This window comes from Ostrinia furnacalis, unplaced genomic scaffold (assembly GCF_004193835.3).
Source record: "Ostrinia furnacalis isolate ACB-3 unplaced genomic scaffold, ASM419383v2 OfSCF2392, whole genome shotgun sequence".
Lineage (NCBI taxonomy): Eukaryota > Metazoa > Arthropoda > Insecta > Lepidoptera > Crambidae > Ostrinia > Ostrinia furnacalis.
The window spans coordinates 571,907-593,324 of NW_021132631.1; the positions used below are offsets into that span (position 1 = coordinate 571,907).

Sequence of the window (21,418 nt, forward strand, 5' to 3'; positions counted from 1 at the left end):
TATCGTAATGATTTAACCATAATTTTCCCATCCACAGTTCAGTTTTTCAAGAATTTTTCCCTTAAATCCTAACCCCATTACTAATAAAACTTACACGCTCGTTGAAAAGTGTTTTAAGAGACGTTTAGTATGGAAACGAAGATACAGTATAAAACAAAACAATGAGTTACGGACTCAAATTGGGATATTAAATTCACTTTTCGATCAACAGGAGCATGCTAGCAGCAGCGCATGTCCTAGCAATGGACGCGAAGAACCTTCTCGACGTAGTAGACTGCATCCGCGAACGGCACCCCACCATCGACTGGCGCTCCGCCCTCGCGCCCGCGTCCGAAGACGCCGCCCACCAGGCTGTCCCCCAGAACCAAACGCTCACCTCGCAAAACCAAATATTCGCCACACAAAACCAAACGTTCATCCCCCAAAACCCCCTCAGCACCCAATCCTCTATCCAAGACGACGAACCCCCGAAACCAGACTTCAAAATTAACCAACCCGTCACCACTGGTCAACTCACCGATCATATCCCCAAAGAACACAGCAGCCTCCCCGTAACTTCAAATAGAGTCTCAGCTTTAATCCACAACTACAACTTATACGGAAACGTCAGGGAACCCCAACACATATATGGCAACACCGAAGTGGGCGGGTCCTTCCAACACTCAGCCAGCGTAGACGAAACAAAAATCGACAATGCCCCGATGGAATCCGTCAAAAGCAGAGTCCAAGCGATATCCGGCAAAATCGACTCGCCCCCGATATACTCGGTCAGCAAGAAAATGATCCCGGTCGAACAGATCGGCCACGCTGACCAGGGCTGAATGTTGCCAGCTATCAAATTTAGTTCGCTTGTAGGAGCAATTTTTTTTTCACGGCGCCTCTGCGGAGGTTCGAAGCTTTAATGCTATGACGTTAGAACGACTAGTACTTACTGGTATATGCTAGAACGACAGCATTTAGTAATACTTAATTTTTGCCCCGCTTATTTTACTTTACGAAAGTAGTCGCAGGCTTTTCTAAAAGACAACTCTATAATGCTCAATATTCTAATAGCGAATAGATGTCAAATTAATTTAAGTCCTGAGCCAAATATTGTCTATGCGTTTAAATCATATCCATCCATGTATCCAGTTTCATTTATTGAATTATGTATATCTAAAATGTGTAGAAATATTGAATTTATTTATCTCGAGAGAGTACCAAATATATTAACGAAAATCAGTAATAAAAACATATGACTTCACAAGCATTATATCGATTGTGTTTTGTCGTTTTAGTCGTAATATCTATTGACATATCATCGGCATTGTTGTGCTTCAAATTAATATTGTCGTGTTGCCTACTATCTCAAATATTATTCAACATATTTACAATATTATTTCTTCATATTGAACCAATTGACACAAGTACCTACATACTGTTAATCATTTTTGAGTTTATTTGAAAATTCTAAAACTATAAATAGGTACTACGGACCGTGAACCGGTGGATAATATTGATTTGTGATATTATTGCCAATAAATTTACATAATTCGTATAAAATAGCTTGCAGTACAGATGAGAGCACATTCCTTGAATAATTCGCACCGTAAAAAGTAAGTTGTAATTATTTTCATACAAATTTTATATTTTTGGTGTAATGCAGTTTTTATACTGAACCATTACTGGTATGTATAAGTATAACATGAATTCTTCCATAAAACAATAATTATGATTAAATATACTTTTGAAATTAATTATAAAGTATTAATTTTGTAGTCTAAATTGTATTATTACAATGTACATTTTAGTTAAGGTGCATATACAGTCACAACTTGTAACTTGCATTTAGTTTCTTCTACATTCTTGTTAGATGTTCAGCTGGTTTTGAAACGATTTTCTTTGTAAAAATGTACAAATCAAATCAATTGTCCATAATTATTTAATTTTTATCCAAAGTTTTATTATAAGCTTAGATCTCAAAAGGAATTTTTAGAGTAATTCTTATACTCGAGTTGCAGGTGACAGATTTGACCGACTTATTTCTTAAACAGTCTTCTTTTCTATTCGATTTTCTAATCACTTCTCTGTTAACTTGATCTGGCACTATTTCTTATGAACCAAGTCAATTTGTACGCTAAGTGCGTCGTCAAATCGGCCATCTGCTTCGCTTCGTTTTGATTAGTGTATTAATGAATTCAGAATTTATTTATTAACTTTGGTTTGTAAAGTTGTGTTTCCTATATTAGTGTTAGCAGGATGTCATTCCAAAGTACGGTAATATAAGTTTCGCGTAGTCCACGTATCGTAGTGAGCCGATATACTGATTGGATAGACCGGATTCTGTTTATGTATAACTGAATAAAGGACAGGTCAAACATTATACATGGTTTTATTTATTTACGTATCTACAACATACACACTGCACAGTGTAATTAAATGAAGAAAAAACCTAAAATTAGAATCTACTGTATAACTTTCTGAATATTTTTACTGTAAATACTTAAGTCAGTAAGGGCGTAGCAAAGGCTGTGCAGGACATAGCCGAATTTTCGGACGCATTTTGAATGGATGGACTTATAAAAAACTAGATGGATTACAAAATACCAGGTTAGGTTTTACTGGTGACCTTAGTGACCTTACACAGCGCGAAGAGCGTGCCGCGGACAGCGGCCGCTGAGCGCTGCCTAGATTTTTTTCTAAAATAGCTCGTATCTCGAAAACGGTGCGTTCTAGCGCAAAAATAACGTCATATTGCCTTAGACACTGAGTTAAGTGCTATACCTACCTATAATGTAATGAAGCTATAATCACAATATCAGATTTCTCTAACATTTGAATCTACATAGGGTAGAAAAAGATACAATATTTATGATTTCGAAATAGGTAGGACTTCCTACTATAAGGAACGTGTGAATAAAAAGCAAAATGTATCCAATCAATTTGGTTTATTAACAAAATACAAAGCGACAATGCGAATTGGTTAAAGTTAAGTGACACTTGACAAATAAATTACCTATTCAGTTAGCCCTCACAAATAATAATGCTTATACAAAATAAACAATTCACTAGAAGTTTTTCATTTCGGCCCGATTCGACCAAACGGTTACCCAAGAATAACTCATGGGTATAACTGGCACATTGACAGTTTCAGTATGGGAAATATGTCAAAACTGACAATTTATTCTGAGATTAATATTTACTCGTTTGGTCGATTCCACCCTTAGGAAACTAACTCGATGTGGTCAATACCCCCTGAGCACAGTAAAATAAAAGTAGTACCTATGCTATTTTAGACCCTGTTATTTTTACACCCGAATTTCAAGTCGTTCAAGCCAGATAAAACAAAAATGGAAGATACGGCACAAACGTTCGTAACCTACTTGCGAGTCCAACTTATGATTATTAAATTAATCACACAATTTCGCTTCAATCTAAGGATTCACGTGACTAGTAGCGTAGGTAAGTATTACATGAATCTCACACACATGACGTCATCAGTAATCGGCGAACGGGAGCGTACAGTATTCGGCTCGCGAGCAATAATTGGCAATTGATAATAATGGGTCCTTTTATACACATTACTATTATTATTTTACTTTGCTCTTAGAATATGATAGTTGATGATATAATGAGATCTTTTGTTTTCATTTACATCATTTATAGTGTTTTATAATAATATTGTTTTTGTACCTCTATCGTGTAGTAAATTGAAACATGTGAGCCTAGTAAGTCTCATTCTAACATTGCTACATCGCAAAGTTTATTCTAATCAAATAGGTACATAACTTCCACAGACACATCGAAATTATTTTAACCCGTTTTTTCAATATAACAGGTTGGGTAAACTAAAGCCCGGTCTCTGAGCACGTAGAATTTTGTCCAATGACCCCAAGCTACCCATCCTTATCACTCGCGCGTAATTATGTTGCTGTTGCGCTCGCACACTCACTGCGGGCGCCCGTCGCACAGTCGCGACAGCAATATAATTACGCACGAGCGATAAGGATGGGTAGCTTGGGGTCATTGGACAAAATTCTACGTGCTCGGCGACCAGACTATAGATAAGTTTTGTGTTTAGCGCATAACTGAGTCGGTGCCTGAGGTATGCGGCATGGAAGGGTGTTTTTGAGACGTCAAACGACAGCGAGACTTCAGATGCTCTTTCACGTCATAATATGTCAATGTCAACCCTCTCGTGCCGCTCTCATATCTCAGGCAATGACTTGAGTTTAGCGCTAGACCGATAGATAAGTTAGACACAAATATTTTTTTAAAATATTACAGATGCTATGACCACTTATTATAATTTATATGAATAATCGCTACAAATTGTTACTGCATGTTAGTATCGAAAATCATCGATCAATGGTAATGCCATAATAATACCATAGCTGTAGTTCTAGAAGACAAAAATATAACTCAATACATGTTGTTAGACTTGTTGACTCAATATTTCAGAGTACAATGAAGTTTTGACAGAGATTCAATCCTGTCAGTTGATCAGTGATTTTAGTAAAAATAAACATCAAATTCTATAGCCAACCCCTTAGTATTTCGCGTAGAACATTGAAATAGCGCAAATTATTCACCATATTGATATTATTGCATATAAAAATCGATTTGATACTATATCCAGACCTGAGTAAGGTCGTTTTTACAACATCTTAAATTACTTTCCAGTTTCATTTAAAATCGGAAAGCAAATGATGCTCCTACATCTCCCGAATCACAATTCTTGTCAAATGTCTAAAGATTCCAACTGTTGAGATAAAATATTCCTTGCTAGATATCTCCTCCCCACATTGCTACATAATACTGAACCTAATGGTACAGATAAATACGGTTGAAAGTGGCATTAACTATTATGGAATACACTTCACACAAAGAGAATACAGTGCCACAGTTCCTGCACCAAAAAGTAACTATCTAAAATGACATTGTATTTTATGGTTATTTTATTGAATTAAAAGAATCTCTAGACATTGTTACCATGCACAAAAAGTATGTTAGTGAGTTTGAGCTGCTTGAGTTGATTATACTACACATTTAAAAAATTCAAATTATAGTAAAATGTTTGAGATGGTTAACCACAAATGGTGTCTCGAATTAAGATCAAAAAGCTCTATCAAGTATTCACAAACGATGCTTGCTTAAGTGAAGCAGCGAATCGAACGCACAGAGTTGAATAGAGCTCTGTGACTGGCTCGTGTGTGGACGCCCACTGTGAGACCTCATAGTAATGTTTGTGAATACGGGCGTATTCACAAACATTACTACGCGAACCCTAAGATGGCATGAGACCGCATTAACTTATTTTAAGCGGTATTTATTTCTATTAATACTTGATTGAAGAGTTATGCTTTTTAATTATTATTCTGTTTAATGGTTTCAATGGTGCGTATTTGAAACACACTGGTTTCGCCAATGTCGATTGTTTAAAGAGACACCTGGACAGTGGAATTTGAGGTTTGCCTGGTGATAATTCAATTAATTCATTCTTCATTGAGTTTTTTTTTGTTATTAACACCAGCTAATACAAGTGCAAGACAGTCACAATGCTTTTAATTTCAAAAAACTAGACAGACAATTATAGATCGTATCATCCACGAAGACGCGCCCCACCAATTTATGGTCGAGGGAAGCGCGGGGTGCGGTTAGTTTGATCCGAGCAATCCGAGCGTCATTATTGTAGTTTGCGTGTGAAGTCATGGATGATTTAGCGTGTACCGATAACACTCAAACATTAGCGGAAGAATGGTGGGGCGCGTCTTCGTGGATAAAACGATCTATACCGTTGTAGTGACGTATAATCAACTCATACAAATTGCAAACTCACTCCGTCTTGCCCATACGTTTAGCAGTCCAAGAAGTTAGCAGCCATCAACAGTTCCAGAGCGATTTCGGGGGCGATCGGGAACTCAGGGATTTCGGTGGAAGAGTTTGTGTAGCGGACCTTGTATGTGAAGTACATGCACACTTTTTGCAGGACATGCGACCTGGAATAAAATCAAAAATATTTTATTCAATTTTTACCACTGGTGGCACTTATGATATGAACGTCAATTAAGGTAGTCCTCAAGGGGCACTTTACATGTCTGCTTATCTTTAATAATATGAGAAAACGTTAAAATATCAAAAAACTGCTGTAATCTGGCCTGGCAGATACATTCTAAAGAACTATTACACATAAGTACCAAATCTTGCTGCTTAATTTTGCTGTTTCAATACGGGAATATTCCTACCTCTCGTTCCTACCGCTGCAACTCCTGTGTAGCCAGGATCTACAGATTGACCGCCTTTCAAGCAAACCTGTGACCCCGTTTTCCTTCATGATTTTTATAGCAATACTGGTTTCTTTTCAAGACATTCCTAACTACCATATTTTTTATTTTGAAAAAGATGCCCATTTTCTCCCCCAAATTCAATAGCTAGCTTTTAAGCCAAAATCTGTATTTTGAGCGTAACAACATAAAAACCAGACAGAGTCCTTTATTACTAACATTAATATGAATATTTTATACACTTACGGAATCTCCCTAAAGTTGACCTCGTTTGCTTCGTTCTCCGCAAATTGTCCGGGTCCACTCAACATAGCCTTGATAGTGCCTGATGTGAGAGCGTGCTCCCTCTTGACGATGAACTCGTGACCGTCAGAGGAGACCAGCTTCACGTACATGGCATCTGGGCCTTCACAGCCTCCGTATACTTTCTCCTCGGAGGCCACGGAACCACTTACGGCACCTGAAATTTAATTTTGAGTAAGGTTTCTGATATTTAAATTAAATTATTGTATAAAATGTTGGGTTATTTAGAAACTAGCTTTTGATTTTGTACACACAGGAGCTATAATTTACAACGGGAAAATACAAATTCTTTGTATTATTATTATTCTGTTTAATGGCTTCAATGGTGCAAATTTGAAGCACACTGGTTTCTTTGTAAGAAGTAGAAGATAAATAAGAAAAAACACATGAAGCAAATCAACTTCTTAGGGCAATTTATTTTTCGTCATCAGATAACTTTTAACACTTAAGGACTCGCTAATGGGTCTAACAGACCCAGTCCTTCAATTTTTGTGTTATAACTTTTAAGTTTTGACGTTTGCGATGTTGTCGCTCTTAGTACCTTTCCACGACACTGTAGCACGGCCAATAGCGGTCGTACTCGACAAATAGCCCACTGCATGTGGGTGCTACAGACGAAAAAGGTGTTTTTGAGTCCGCTGGACCCAGTAAATAAGGTGATTTATTTAATGTTCTATACTAATTTCTCATTAATTGTTAATTAGTATAAGTAGGCAAATCATAGTACTTTACGAAAATATACAAGGCATTTTTTTAAATAATTAATTACAGAAATTTTCAAAAATAACCTTAATTTTACCAAAAAACCTTCAATTTCTTAAATAATTTGTTATTTTAGAAAAAGGCAATAAATATTACCATTTGATTTACTATTGTCTTTGTTTATATCATATTATCCTTCTAATGAAGTAGTTTTCACTTTTACTAAGTGTTTTTGAAAAATACATAGGATTTTATATACTGGGTCTAGCGCACCCCGTAGCGAGTATGGATGTTACAAATTAAGGCGCGAGTCCTTAAGTGTTAACTGAAGAATTAAATTGTCATTTTAACATATTTCCCTTAATGAAGCTGTTGATGTGCCAAACTTATTCTTCAGTTAAAAGTTAACCAGCGATTAAAAAATCAGCTCTTAGGCTGAGTTGCACCATCTTACTTTAGCTTTGACAAACGTCAGAAATCTGTCAACTCCATACAAAAAGCACCGGTTATTGTTATAGTTACGGACAAAGTTTATGGTGCAACTCAGCCTTAGATTAGCAATTCTAACAGATTTTGATGCTGAATGAATTTCAACATTGGAAACATTGTTTGTCCATGTTTCCAATGTTGAAATTACTATTGAGTATTTTATACCTGAACCAGCAACACTTCCAGAGCGCTGCTCTTCAGCCACACTGGTGGCGGACTGGGCGGCGGAGGCCGGGGCAGACGCGACATTTTGATCGGACATTTTATCTGAAAATAAAAATAAATCCTACATTTACAAAGGCTTTTTATTGGCATCAACATTATGGACATTGTTCCAACCTACTGCATTTGGTTATATATTATCTGATACATAAAGCTAATAAAAATAAATCATTAGATTAAACTGCATGATGCACTTTTTATCACAAGCAGGAATCACAAAGGTCATGGTATTATTGATGATCATTTTACTGAGAAATAACACCACGAAGTATACTTCTAAATGCTTATTTATCTTAAAGAGATCCTCTACTTACTAATGGATAGTTAGAAACACACTCGACGAGAGTTTTTCTATTGGAAAATACAATGAAAATGTATCATCCAACTAAACATTACAAGCACAATCTTAAAACCATATTAAATTGACATAAATGCAGAATGATTTAAATATACGAACCTTACAGAAGTAACTGAAATACTTCAAATATTAATTGTGTAGTTTTACGCAATAAAATTCACAATTTATGTTTGTTAAAAATAAAATTCAGTCAGAAGGATTTGTTTGAGGTTATTTTTATGACAGAAGAAATAGACAATTATAGAATTTAGACAGCTGAGCATAAATAATGGGCACTATTTTTATCAACTCGATTGTTGATTTTAGTACCGATTATAGGGATGTGTGTAACGGACTAACGTATGGGACTAAGTAACGCGAACGGATCTGGGGGCACGGCAGTGCCCCCGCCAAGTCGAGCGCGTAGCAAACACTGCCGTACCATCCTTTACTGGAACCATTTCGCCGCATTTTCAGGCCTCTATTTGAGAACCTCTGGATAAGACCAGAACGCTGAAATTTTCGTTATCTAGTAAACTATAAATCACATACTTAAAATTCAAAATTTCAAGTCTGTAGGTCATTTAGTTTCAAAGTTAAGCGAAAGCAAAGTTTCGCATTTATGACACTCACTCACTGATGATCATCAAAATAGAACTAGTACTTCCCATAAACTCAGAGAGCTGAAATTTGGTACAGAGTTAGGGTTTAATGACTACATAAAGGGAAAACTATAAAAACTAGGAAAATTGAAGATCTGGAGTAACACCACATTATAAACAATACTACTAGCGCCACACCGGCACCGTGGTGTTCGCCTATACCGCTCACCGCTAGATGGCGCTAGCACTTTGAGCGTCATTTTTCTGCACCGCGGTGTCCAGATTATTTTTCCTTTCTAGATCCCCCCGTCGATTAAGTTGAATGTTGTGTAAATATTTGAATTTCGTTGATTTCGTTTATGGTGAGGTTGGCTAAGGTTATTAAAACAACTTCTGCTTTGTTGTCAATTTTAAAGGTCGTTTAGTTTATTTGTGTTTAATATCGTACAAAAAATGTCGATAATTTGAAAAGAAAATACGTTAAATAATTATGCCACTTTCTACAAAAAGAAGTGAAATCCCACCAAAAACATTCTGTAAAAAACTAGCCAAGTCTCGATGGACCTGCTTGTTTATCTCTAAAAAGTAATGAAATCTAGACAAAGTCGTGCCAAGTCTATGGTTCTTTACTGCAATTTCTTTATTATTATAGTTAATGTTTTGTGACTTGGCCGTTAAACAATCTTTATAAGATAATCATACATAAAGTATTATTGAAATACGCAGCTTTATCAAGCCTACTTGACTGGTTATTGAATCAACGTTTTCAAAGTGGCAATTTTCCATCGTCAATGGGTAGCGGTTCTGGCGACAGATTGGTGCAATGGTGTCATGGACCACCTGGTTTTGTACCCTTCAACGGCCAAGTCACACAACATTAACTATAATAATAAAGAAATTGCAGTAAAGAACCATAGACTTGGCACGACTTTGTCTAGATTTCATTACTTTTTAGAGATAAACAAGCAGGTCCATCGAGACTTGGCTAGTTTTTTACAGAATGTTTTTGGTGGGATACATTTTAATAAAATGAAAATGAAGTACAATTAAATATGAAAACGCTTTGGATGGTTTGTAAAATAAAATTATCTCAAAAAAAGTCTAGCAACTGCTCTGCTGACCATATATTATATTTAATTACAAGAACATGGAATTCAGTCCCCTTCCTCGAAATATTCAATAAACCTAAGATCAAAATTGTAAACGATGCAATAAGAAAACGAAGCACGGCCCCGATTGCGCTAAAGTCGTCGTTTAAAGACAGCTAGTTCAAACGATGCTGAAACGTAAACATAGCTCTACTATACCTTTACGTAAAAGCTGACAGAAAGCTACTACTTTCTTTCTCAAAGTCAAAATTTGCTGTAGGTATTCTAGTAATTTTAGTTTCAAAAGGTGTTCGGACTTTTAATGAAAAGTGCATACCTAAATCCGTTGTTTCGTCTTTGTTTACGTGTGAATTTTACGATACCGAATTGCACATCAGCTGGAATGAAATTAGCGCGTTATTGGTGTGCAGACCGGAGATGAAACGCCAATGAATTGGAGACATTACAAATAACGCAATCGGGGCTCTGGAAATGGATTATTGTGCTTATGAATAGTCAAGAAGTGCGGTTCAATGGTGTGAATCAATATTTATATTCAATCGCTATCTCACCACTGCAGATTGGTACTAACAAAGAGTAACACACAGGATCAGATAAATTGTTACTAATCTAATGCAAACGAAAAAGGTATTAAAGGTGTTTGTTTAGGCACTCAACTTCCCTAAATACGTAAAAATCATAAAAAAATAAATTTCCTGGTCAGGAAACAGTATGCGACACTACTTCCGATTTCAGTAAGGTAACGGAAACGGAAAATCATGTAATCGGTAATCTTTACCGGTATCGATTTACTAGTGACGTAATTGTCGGTCGGTCGACATTCGATAAATTCAGCGGACTTTTTTGACATGGCTTTTGGCTTCATTTCATTATTTTCAGTGGTGCCAGATTAGGCGAATTATCGCCATTTAGGCTACCTCTGGGGGTCAAATGGCGACCAAAAAATGCAAACGGCTACCGGTAGCCATTTAGGCTACCTAGAAAATAAGATCGGGCTATTTAGGCTACTTCAGGATTACCTTGGAAAAATAAATCCTAACCTAGTATTCTGTAATTCAGTTAGTTTTTTAAAATGACCCCTACCCCCTTTACTACTCCATGAAAGTCCAAACTCTATACTAAATCCGTAATTTTTTTTCTAAGTGTCAGCTCCATACAAATTACGTTCGAAAATTCAGTTATTTGGCTAAGTCCTGCACCCCCTTTGCTACACCCTAACCGTAATAAATAATAATGATCAAAATCTGTTTACTTTACACATTACCGGTGGGCCAGCTGGACGTAGGTATTCTATACAATGCCTAGGAATTACATACACCTGCCTAGGTAAAGTATTTATTGAACAATAATATTTTATACATTGCCTACGCGCCCCAGGCATTGATTTTACACATTTACTAGGGATTGTATAGAATCCCTAAATAATACAAATTGCCGCTAACACATAACATTACGCACACACTTACACACAATATAAATACACGATTTAAGAAAACAAATGGCCGCAATATAGGAAATGACAGGTTTTGTGTGTGTGTGTGTGTGTGTGTGTGTGTGTGTGTGTGTGTGCGTGTGCGTGTGCGTGTGTGTGTGTGTGTGTGCGTGTGTTGTGTAGTTGTCAGCTGATTGCCTATATTGCGGCCATGTTGATTTCTTAAATACAATTGTATGTACTCGGCACAAGTCAGGTAGTTAGTGACGTCACAAAAATGTTGCCAGAGTAGTTGAGTAGGCTAACCAAACATTATCTATCTCATTTTCATACGTCACCATGGGTAAGTAAGAAAGAGATAAACAGATGAACAGCTGTTTGTCATTAATGTGTCGATTTGATATGTATTTTTGTATACTTACCTCAAAATGTTAGGCGAATTAGGCTACTTCAGGAAAAAAAAATATTAGGCGATTTAGGCTACTCGGTAGGAAAAATTAGGCGAATTGAGTTAGCTGATATCTGGCAACCCTGATTATTTTGACATTTGAACATTTCGATGTCAAGCGCTACGTATTTCTTTGAAAAAAAGTCAATTATTCATCGTTTTTGATTAATTCTTCACTTTTCCAATACGATTACACTTTATCTGACACGAGTGCGTTACATTAAACAGTGCAAAAATACTCCGAGCCCCAGAAATTCCGCGAGAAACATGTGACACGAATACGAAAAAGGGCTTCCAGACCGTCAATGTGACAGAAATGTTTTCTGCCATCACGACGAGCCACCGCCACCTCGGAGCCTCCACGACCGCGACGCGTGCTCAACGAGAAGCGATATAGGGTAAGATCGTTAAAAATGAGCGCGAGATGGCCAGTCCGCCACCGAACCCTAGAGAAGGCGAGGAGGGCGGCTCCGACTTCGCGGAGGAGTCGGCCGGGGAACGCGCGCCCGCCCCGCAGAAGACGTTCGTAGCGCCGCCCGCGTCGCAGCTGCCCAGCAAGCTGCAGTACGTGGCGCTGGGTGCGCCGGGGCCCAGCGGCGGCATCAAGCAGTGCTTCCGCACGGTCAAGGCGGCGCGCCGCGTGCCCACGCTGCCGCGCCGGCCCAAGGAGGGCGAGGGCTCGGACCCCGCGCCCGCCGAGCCCGAGCGCCGCGTGCGCCGCGACCGCGGCAAGCGGCACGTCTGCACCACCTGCGACAAACGCTTCTCCAGCCCCGGGAAACTTAGTCAGCATGTACTGTCCCACACCGGCGAGCTACCCTTCTCCTGCGAGCTCTGTGATAAGCGATTCAACTCAAAATTCAAACTCGTTCGCCATAACTTGATACACAGCGAGGCTCGTGCCTTTACCTGCAATGTCTGTGGTAAAAGTTTCAATCGGAAAGATCATCTCACCAACCATGTTAGAGTCCATAATCCAGTTAAAAAGCTATACACCTGTGAAAGGCCCGGCTGCAGAAAATCTTACACATCATTACTGAGTTACCGTAAACATGCTGCATTACATTCTGCCGAGGAAGGAAATTTACAATGTAAGATTTGCGATGAGACTTTTACCAACCGCCAAGACATTGTCTACCACCTCAAAGTTCATACAGGAAGTCGCACTGTTAAAAATGAGACTGACAAGAAATTTACTTGCAATTTTTGCGATCGAAGATTCTTCACCGCTAAAGATGTAAGGAGGCATCTAGTTGTACATACGGGTAGACGTGATTTTTTATGTCCTTACTGCCCACAGAAATTTGGACGTAAAGATCACTTGGTCAGGCATGTCAAGAACGCTCATCCAGATGAGTCGTGGCGATCAGCGGCAGTGGGTACCTCAAGGGAACCAGTACCAGAAGCAACGTCATTTGAGGAAACATATACCGAATTTAATACAGATTACGCCATATGGACATCCCCCCCAGTCGTCAATCCCACATCGCCATCAGAGAGTACGTCTGAGGGTCCCACGAGAGTGCCCTCGTCCGATATAATTGTAGAAATGCCAGCAGACCTCGATATAAAAATAGAACCGTTAGATATAGAACTGGAAGACCCGTTAGATATAAAGATGGAGCAGCCCGAATCACCGCGATGTGAACTCGTGCCTGTGGATTACCCCGTGGTGTATATGGACTTGCCGTATCTGAGTACGGAGCCGCTGACGGACGCGCAGTTGCTGCATCCCGGGAGTCATCACGTGGAGTCCCTGTTGATGGATCCGGGGGAGGGGCCTTCAGGGTTGTCGAGTCAGATGCTTAGGGGTTTGTTAGAGGAGAGCGAGCCTGCGTACGCTGGGGACGAAGCGCGGCAGCAGCAGCGGCTGCCGGCATTCACGCAGGCCTTCCAAACGGCGCAGAGCACAAAGCCGCCGCCACCGCCCCCTCCGCCGCACTAGCCTCGTGCCCCGAGCTTCCTGCATTTAGCTTATGTGAATACCGAGCTACCTCACTAGGTAAGATTGGTCTAAGCTGTAAATAGTCTGGAGTGAACTAGTATTCGATTGTAATGTTGGACTTGATGACTTTGTCATATGTGAGGGGCGCACGCCCAGGATTTAAATTGCCAAATTGTATATTTGTACGTTTCAGGTATACCAAAATGTTTCCGAATTCTACATGAATTGTGATCTAGTCGTGTATGTACTTTCGGAATTGTATATTGTTTATTTATAGCGTACACGTATGACGTTTATGGAGTTTAAAGGGACCAACAGTGCTTAGTTCATGATTGGACCACTCAGATTTTGACTCGTGCGTGGGTTGAGTAGAGTGAGCAGAATGGTAGATAGTATGCTCTTGAAAGCAGCCGACTGTACAATATGTTTTAGAGAAGCCGGTTGCTTTTGACGCGAATGATAATACAACGGAGCATACTCTTTGTCTAACAGTAAAGTGAATAATTCTGCTAGATATAACATCAGATCTGTCTGTTCAGAGTCTGAAGCTAGATTGAAATAGCTAAGTTGTAAGTGTTCTGATCAGAGTTAGACTATTGAACATAGTAATCTAGTTTTCGATGGCGTTCTATTTTTCAGAATGTTATTGAAGTCATAAACTCAACAGATGAGCTAGCAATCAGATGCAATAAAGCGAAATAATATACCTCAGAGGCACCTGTGTCTCCTTAGAATAGTAAGACAGTTACACTTATTGGATCCGTTTCTGATGGGCAAGTGGGCAGGTTGCTTGATGGCTGTTACACCGTGTTTGCGGTGAAGAGCAGCCGAGTAGAGCAATGAAAAAAGGTGACAGAGAGACGAGTGAAATGGGGCGACACACTTTAAGCTGGGGGACAAACTGCAACAAAACAGCAGCTGTCGCCCTGACTTACCCCACTTTATTTCAGTTCAACTTATTTACTACACCAACCATCCCACTCGGATTGCTGAGCTTTGCTCTACTCTGCTCCTCAGCTATGCACGCCGTACATTAATTCAATACTTCTACAAGTTTTTCCACTGGCAGAGCAGAGAAGGAATGCGCGTTTTGAGCAATGTGATTGGTCAATTTTACACGTACTTTCTCTGCTCCGCTTTAATGGAAATGCAGCCTTACCATTGCCTTGTTGAGAAAATGTGCCAAAAAGATCCGTAAATCATGAGTACTTCCATGCAAGTTGAATTGCTCATTAGATCATCTATTCATAGCTTTTTCCTTTGACTGGTCAATTGAAAACATAAATTCAAAAAAATCTTATTGGAACAATGTCTTGGCATTCTTTTTAGGATAATAAGCCAAATTCTGTAAATTTTAATGATGATGTGAGTGTCAGATAGTAGGCGGAATAGTGAGAATTTAAAAAATGGTTGGATGAAATGGAAGGGTAATTACAGCTGGATTATTAGGTGCCTTGCATTTCTAGTGGCCATTAGGAATGTTTACTTCTATTATAGATACTTGACATACAGTTCTCTGGTACGAAAGTGTATCCTGTTAACTGTAAATTGAGTATTTAAGCCATTTGACTACGAGTTTCTTACCATCATAAAATTACACTTAATTTAGAAGTAAAATTGCTGTGGTTACCATCAGGAAGAAAAGCTCGTAAATGCCATTGAGACTGGTTTTGGGAAATTTTCTTGGGCATCGTCGTATCCTTTTGTGCGTAACTTCATCAAAAAGAACCTTGTGTTTACCAGTTTTGGGTTCAGTAAACTTCTGAAGAATACTACTCTTAAGCATTAGCGGTGGAATCGCCGTAGTAATCTCGCTTACTACATAAAGTCATATAGGCTTGCGAAAAACGCCCCTCGCTCGTTTAGTTTCCGCTGATAGCGACTATTTTGTGGTCACCGCGCGACTAGACGCCTCCTGCAGCTTTAGCCGAATGATACTGGATCATAGCAGAAATAAAATGTATGTACCTAACTGTATAAGATATCGGACCTGCTATTAAATCACTCAGATTTAAAAAAAAATCTTTTGATTTTTAATGGGTTTTCTGGTGTCCAATTGGATGCATCATACAGGGGATAGAACCACAAGGAATGTAGCTTTCTCCTGATTTCAACAATAGGACGAATTAGTAGAAACGAATACCAACAGGAAACAACCTTACCTTACTGGCTTATCTATAACGATCCATAGATATTTCTTGCTTTTCTGTATCAATGTTTTTCGACAAGTTCTTTTACAAGAGCCGCAGTTAGTGGGGTTACCACTTGCATCTGCTTATTCTGTCATTATATGTCACTGCAGCTGGCTGCGAAGGATCTATAAGTGGTTTTGGGACCTTAAGGCAGAGTACGGTCCTATTATGTCCCTATATTGCTACTGGATGCTTAAAAGAGTTAGAAGGATTTTTAAGAAGCCCTATGGAAACCTCCTCGATGGCATTTACGAACAACCCATAGTATATTTCGTTCCTGACACTAGTGCACACTGTAATACGTAAATATTAGGTTTTATTTGGTAATAATATAATGGTTTTTAATACATAAATGATAGTTACGATCAATGTTTGGCGTCTAGTAATGGAGAATCGCGAGGAAAGTACACGTAGATGTGAGATCCAATGTTGTAAACGCTTCATACATAGAATATGTAAATAATTCTAATCTTTTGTTAGGTTAATAGGACTGTAAAAAATTTTATCTACCTCAAACGCAACTTATTCTTACGGCTAGAAATGTAATACTACGTTAGATTAGTGAGAATGTTAGGTTCTTTTTTTCTATTTGAGAGAAATCACAGGAGAAGTAAACCATGCCAGGTTTACAACAATCTTTGTTGTGTTATAACTTTTAATGTTTGTGCTGAAGTAAAGAAATCTTTATTGATATACTATAAAAATATGTATGATTTTGCTTAATATGTTCTTTTAATACGCTCTTTTAGAGATACATTCAAATGGGATAAGTCGATTAATAGCTATTCGCAAAAGATCTGGGATATAATATTTACTGAAAGAAAAAAATAAAATTCAAAAAAATATTTTTTATGCTATCTTTTAAGGACCATCGCTGCCACACACGTTAGAGGTCGGTTTTTGGCATTGTACATATTTCATTAAAGCAAATATCAGAAAAGATTTCCGCAGTATGTCCATAGAAGTGCGCCAGCAGAGTTTTAGAAGTGAATTAGATTTTTTTCTGATGTGTGCATGGATTTGGACATAATTGCCAAATCACTCGTAAGGTTGTAGACTGAAATTATAATCTTAAAACATGTCAGAACTTCAGAGTCTGCTCATTCAGTCTATATCCTTAGTCCGCTAGTCATATACAATAGCAGCACATAATAATTATATTCTCAAATAGACAGTTAAACTGAGTGATATATAAACCTGATTTTACAATAGTTTTTTTACACGAAGGTGCAAACCCGATGAGTACAAATACAGATATGAATAATATAACACGTATTTACTATAATAAACTATATTTCCTCATTTTAGTATTGATACAGAAATATACAACGACATATGCAATATATTTTTGTAATATTTTAGATTGTAACTGTATTTTTTAATTGTTAACATATCAAAGACTAATCCTTGTTTGATAAGAAGGCATGGATGGCAAATTTTTAAATACATAATATTAATACATATTTTTGATGCCAAGTAACCACAACCAAAATACGAAAGTAAATTATATTTCTCAGTACATTGACTTGGTATTCGCAGTTTTGAAACATGAATGTGTTAAAATTGTTACAGTTGATGACATAAACCTTTGGATTAAAAATGTATAAGGGGTGTATGGGATAGGTTCACACTTCCGAATGTAAAACTAGTAAAATATGTATCTATAAAAAATGGTAATGGATTTCCCATATTTATTAATTATTTTGCTAAATTAATGACATACATAATTTTAAAATATAAAAATTATTAAATTACCCACAACATTGTTTATCATTATAGTCTTTAAAAGAAAATACATTAAAATATTCATAAAAAATATAGTAGGTAATGTTTTTTGTATAAAAAACCCAAGTAATTCAGACGCACAGCGTAGATAGAGCATAGGAAACTTAGATTTTAAGTACAAGGGAAAAATACCTAGTTATTTTTATATTTTTTATCAACCTCTCCTTTACGCCCTATATTTTTGACAATTTTACACCATCCAAAGGTTGTACAGTTGAAATCAATTTATTCGTTGGCTTTTGGTAGTGATTGTACACTCGTTTTTGTTACGTTTTGTCTTGAATATGTAATATTGAAGTTCATACATTTTGGTGTTTATTCTGTTTATTTATTTAACAGTTAGTTATCGAATGTCAATTGACAATAAATATTGTATCTGCTATATTAGAAACACAAAGTGTTCATTTCCTTTTTTATTGGGGACATTATTTATGCATAATTAAATTGTTAATTTGTACACCCCAGTTTAATATTTATAAGCTTATATTTTATCAGGTAAATGAGTGTGACTCATGTTATTTACCTTAATTTTTGTAATTACAATATGTTGTGTAATACCAAATAATTTTACTTTTATTTTGGCTTACTTTGTGTAAGTTTTCGAATATTTTTGTCTTTTTTTATCAGCAACGAAATTGCTATGAGCAAGAAAGCATGCATTTTTGTGAATTATCTACATTTATTATTATTTCCCTATATTTTATTTTTGGTTTGTTTCATCCGTTTTGTTATGTTATAAAAAGTAAAAAATTAAACAATGTCATTGTATTTTAGACCTAAATTCCATATTTTGTTAACTCTTTAACTGTTTTATAGAAGAACATTTTCTTTGGAAAACTTCAAAATATGGTAGCAAAATTCACCCAGCAGCTAAGGGGTTAAATTAAAATAATGTATATTTCTTACTCGTAGCAAAAATGTGACTCTGATCAATAGATATACGTAATTCTCGTACATAACATAGGGGCCTTAAATAATAATAAAAAAAAAAATAGAATGTTTGAATTATAATGGAAAAAATAAATATTTTTAGAAATGATATTTTAATAGAAATGATCTATTTTTGTTACGCTTTTTCAATTATGTCATTTTTATACTGGATGTTAATGTTTCATTAATCAGAAGTACCATGTTCGCGTCGGAATAGTTTTTCCACATTAAAAACCCCTATAAAAAGTGGGCGGAGTTTAGTTGAAAACTATAAAAGGGTTAATAGAATCAAAATTAACTTTTCCAAAATTTAACTCGTTCAGACTAAGCACGAGTGCTTACGTCGCATTTTATTACTTCTTTTGTAAATATGAATGTTATATTTTCATTTAAATTAATAAAGTTGTGTGGCAAAGCTTATTTCCGACTGCGAATTGAATAATAACCGGGCCAGGAAGTAAAAATGTCCCATCGTAGAGTTAACTTGACCTAATGTCACACTGGTCTTGATAATGACAATTACGTCATCGTTCATGAATGATATCAAATGAAATGTAACCGAATTCACAATTTTATCGACGTTACCATATAAGGTCATCTCTTTAGTCGATGTGAGTGTGCTGTGCGTGCGATTTTATTATTTCAGCGGTACTTTACCTGCGGCCATGTAAACTGCTTTATCCACTTGTTATAGTACATTTTTTGTATTTAGAATCAAAAACTAAATAATATACCTACCGGCTATTCCAAAAATATTCCAGCCTTACGGTAAATTTTCCATTTGGAAGCGAGGAGAAGCACTATAATATGGCGCGAAGGTTATAATAGACCATCTATCACTCATAAATGTGGGAAAAAATACGATTTTCAGCCCCTTATTTTCCTGTGTACCCTTGGCTGTTCCCTTGATGGTACAGTGGAAAATAAATTTTAACCGCTGTACCCTTGGCCGTAAAACCCAACCAACTTAAATTGTACACGTGACCAAGGGGACTAGGTTTTCTTGAATTTGGGCAAAAAACAAAAACAAATGAACATCGATAAAAACAAATGAAGTAACATGGATGTAGATAAAAGTAAAACCTAATTATAATTAATTAAGTACATAATATAATAAAAGACAATATTACGCCATTTTCCTGTACCACTTCTGAAATGTCAAAATTGTAGTACTGTCGACCGTCACGTAATAAAACAATACCGCCATTCCTCTCAATAAAACAAGGTATATCATCGTCAATGCAATTAGCTTCCATGATAAAATTCACAAAAAATATTGTAAAATCAGTTATGAAATAACATTCACAGGGACAATTGGGCAGAAGAATAATATCAAGATATCATATTTCTTTTTCAGAATAATAAAATTAGCCAAGTGCGTGTCGTGCCACGTGCAATGTAGGGTTCCGTAGTTGTCCGTCGTTAACACAATATATTTCAGAAAAACCAAGCAATTACTTAATCTAATCACTTTAAATATTTTCTTCTAAGGAATTTTCACTAGTTAAGAAATTTTATAATACATGAGTTAAATGACTATTACTCTAAAAAGAAACGGTAACATTAAATAAGTTCAATATCAATCCTAAAATAGGTACAGGATTACACTTGAAATGTAAAACTATAGTCTCAATCTCATTAAACATAGGTAAATATTAAATCTCATTAAATATGGGTTATATGGGCAACTAAAAAGTATCATCTAACTCCTAAATTACGAAGTTTGACCTTTCATCATCAGCTCACCTAAAAAACCTGAAGTAATACAACTGTGTGTACATACGTACCTAAAATATTTAAAGAATTATTCTCCAACTCCTAACCGTTAAGGAGTTTTACCTTCCATCATCACCTCATCAACATTAGATGATGACTACCAGATGCATATACTTGAATATCTTTATAATAAATATTAAAAACGATATACATGCCTATAAAATTTAAAGGTTGTCCTCGATTTCCCTAGGATCCCATCATCAGATCCTGTCTTGGTGACAATGGGACCACTACAGAAGTGTACCCTATCGAACAAAAAAAAGAATTTTGAAAATCGGTCCACAATTGACGGAGTAATCGGTGAATATAAATAGAAAAAAAAAACATTACATACAGCCGAACATTTTATAACCTCCTCCTTTTTTGAAGTCGGTTAAAATAGCGTAATATTGTCTTTATTATATGTACTAAATTAATTATAATGTACTTAATTAATTATAATTAGGTTTTACTTTTATCTACATCCATGTTACTTCATTTGTTTTTATCGATGTTCATTTGTTTTTGTTTTTTGCCCCAATTCAAGAAAACCTAGTCCTCTTGGTCACGTGTACAATTTAAGTTGGTTGGGTTTTACGGCCAAGGGTACAGCGGTTAAAATTTATTTTCCACTGTACCATCAAGGGAACAGCCAAGGGTACACAGGAAAATAAGGGTTTTCAGCGACTTCTCTCTACATAAAACATCTGAAGGCTTAGTGTGAGTTTACGTCGTCACTAGTGAGCGTGTTAAAAAAATGTCATCATCATCATCATCATCATGTCAGCCATAGGACGTCCACTGCTGAACATAGGCCTCCCCTAATGCTTTCCACGTTGATCGATTGGTAGCGGCCTGCATCCAGCGCTTCCCTGCTACCTTTACGATGTCGTCGGTCCACCTT

General features: G+C 36.8%; 3 protein-coding genes across 5 annotated transcripts in view; 2 read left to right on the plus strand and 1 right to left on the minus strand.

Moving 5' to 3' along the window:
* The window catches only part of LOC114355341 (focal adhesion kinase 1-like), a 32,250-nt gene extending 29,888 nt beyond the window's left edge, over window positions 1-2,362 (plus strand). For both annotated transcript variants that reach the window (XM_028308139.1, XM_028308141.1), the window contains one exon: window positions 212-2,362. In XM_028308139.1, coding sequence (XP_028163940.1) covers window positions 212-821 — 610 coding nt within the window. In that variant the 3' untranslated portion in view covers window positions 822-2,362. The remainder of the gene's footprint in view (window positions 1-211) is intronic.
* A 3,297-nt stretch (window positions 2,363-5,659) lies between these two features.
* Window positions 5,660-8,572, minus strand: EloC (transcription elongation factor elongin C). Of its 2 annotated transcripts, none has more exons than XM_028308120.1 (4): window positions 8,437-8,572; window positions 7,923-8,024; window positions 6,510-6,723; window positions 5,660-5,978 (listed from the first exon to the last, which is right to left on the minus strand). In XM_028308120.1, exons 2-4 carry the CDS (start codon window positions 8,017-8,019, stop codon window positions 5,837-5,839), a joined length of 453 nt encoding a protein of 150 aa, XP_028163921.1. In that variant the 5' UTR covers window positions 8,020-8,024; window positions 8,437-8,572; the 3' UTR covers window positions 5,660-5,836. The 2 variants fall into 2 exon arrangements, with proteins under 2 accessions (XP_028163921.1, XP_028163922.1); XM_028308121.1 differs by lacking the exon at window positions 8,437-8,572 and adding an exon at window positions 8,294-8,380.
* A 3,434-nt stretch (window positions 8,573-12,006) lies between these two features.
* On the plus strand, window positions 12,007-19,420 carry LOC114355323 (zinc finger protein 628). The gene has a single exon (XM_028308118.1). It carries the CDS (start codon window positions 12,332-12,334, stop codon window positions 13,850-13,852), a length of 1,521 nt encoding a protein of 506 aa, XP_028163919.1. The 5' UTR covers window positions 12,007-12,331; the 3' UTR covers window positions 13,853-19,420.
* Window positions 19,421-21,418: the final 1,998 nt, after the last annotated feature.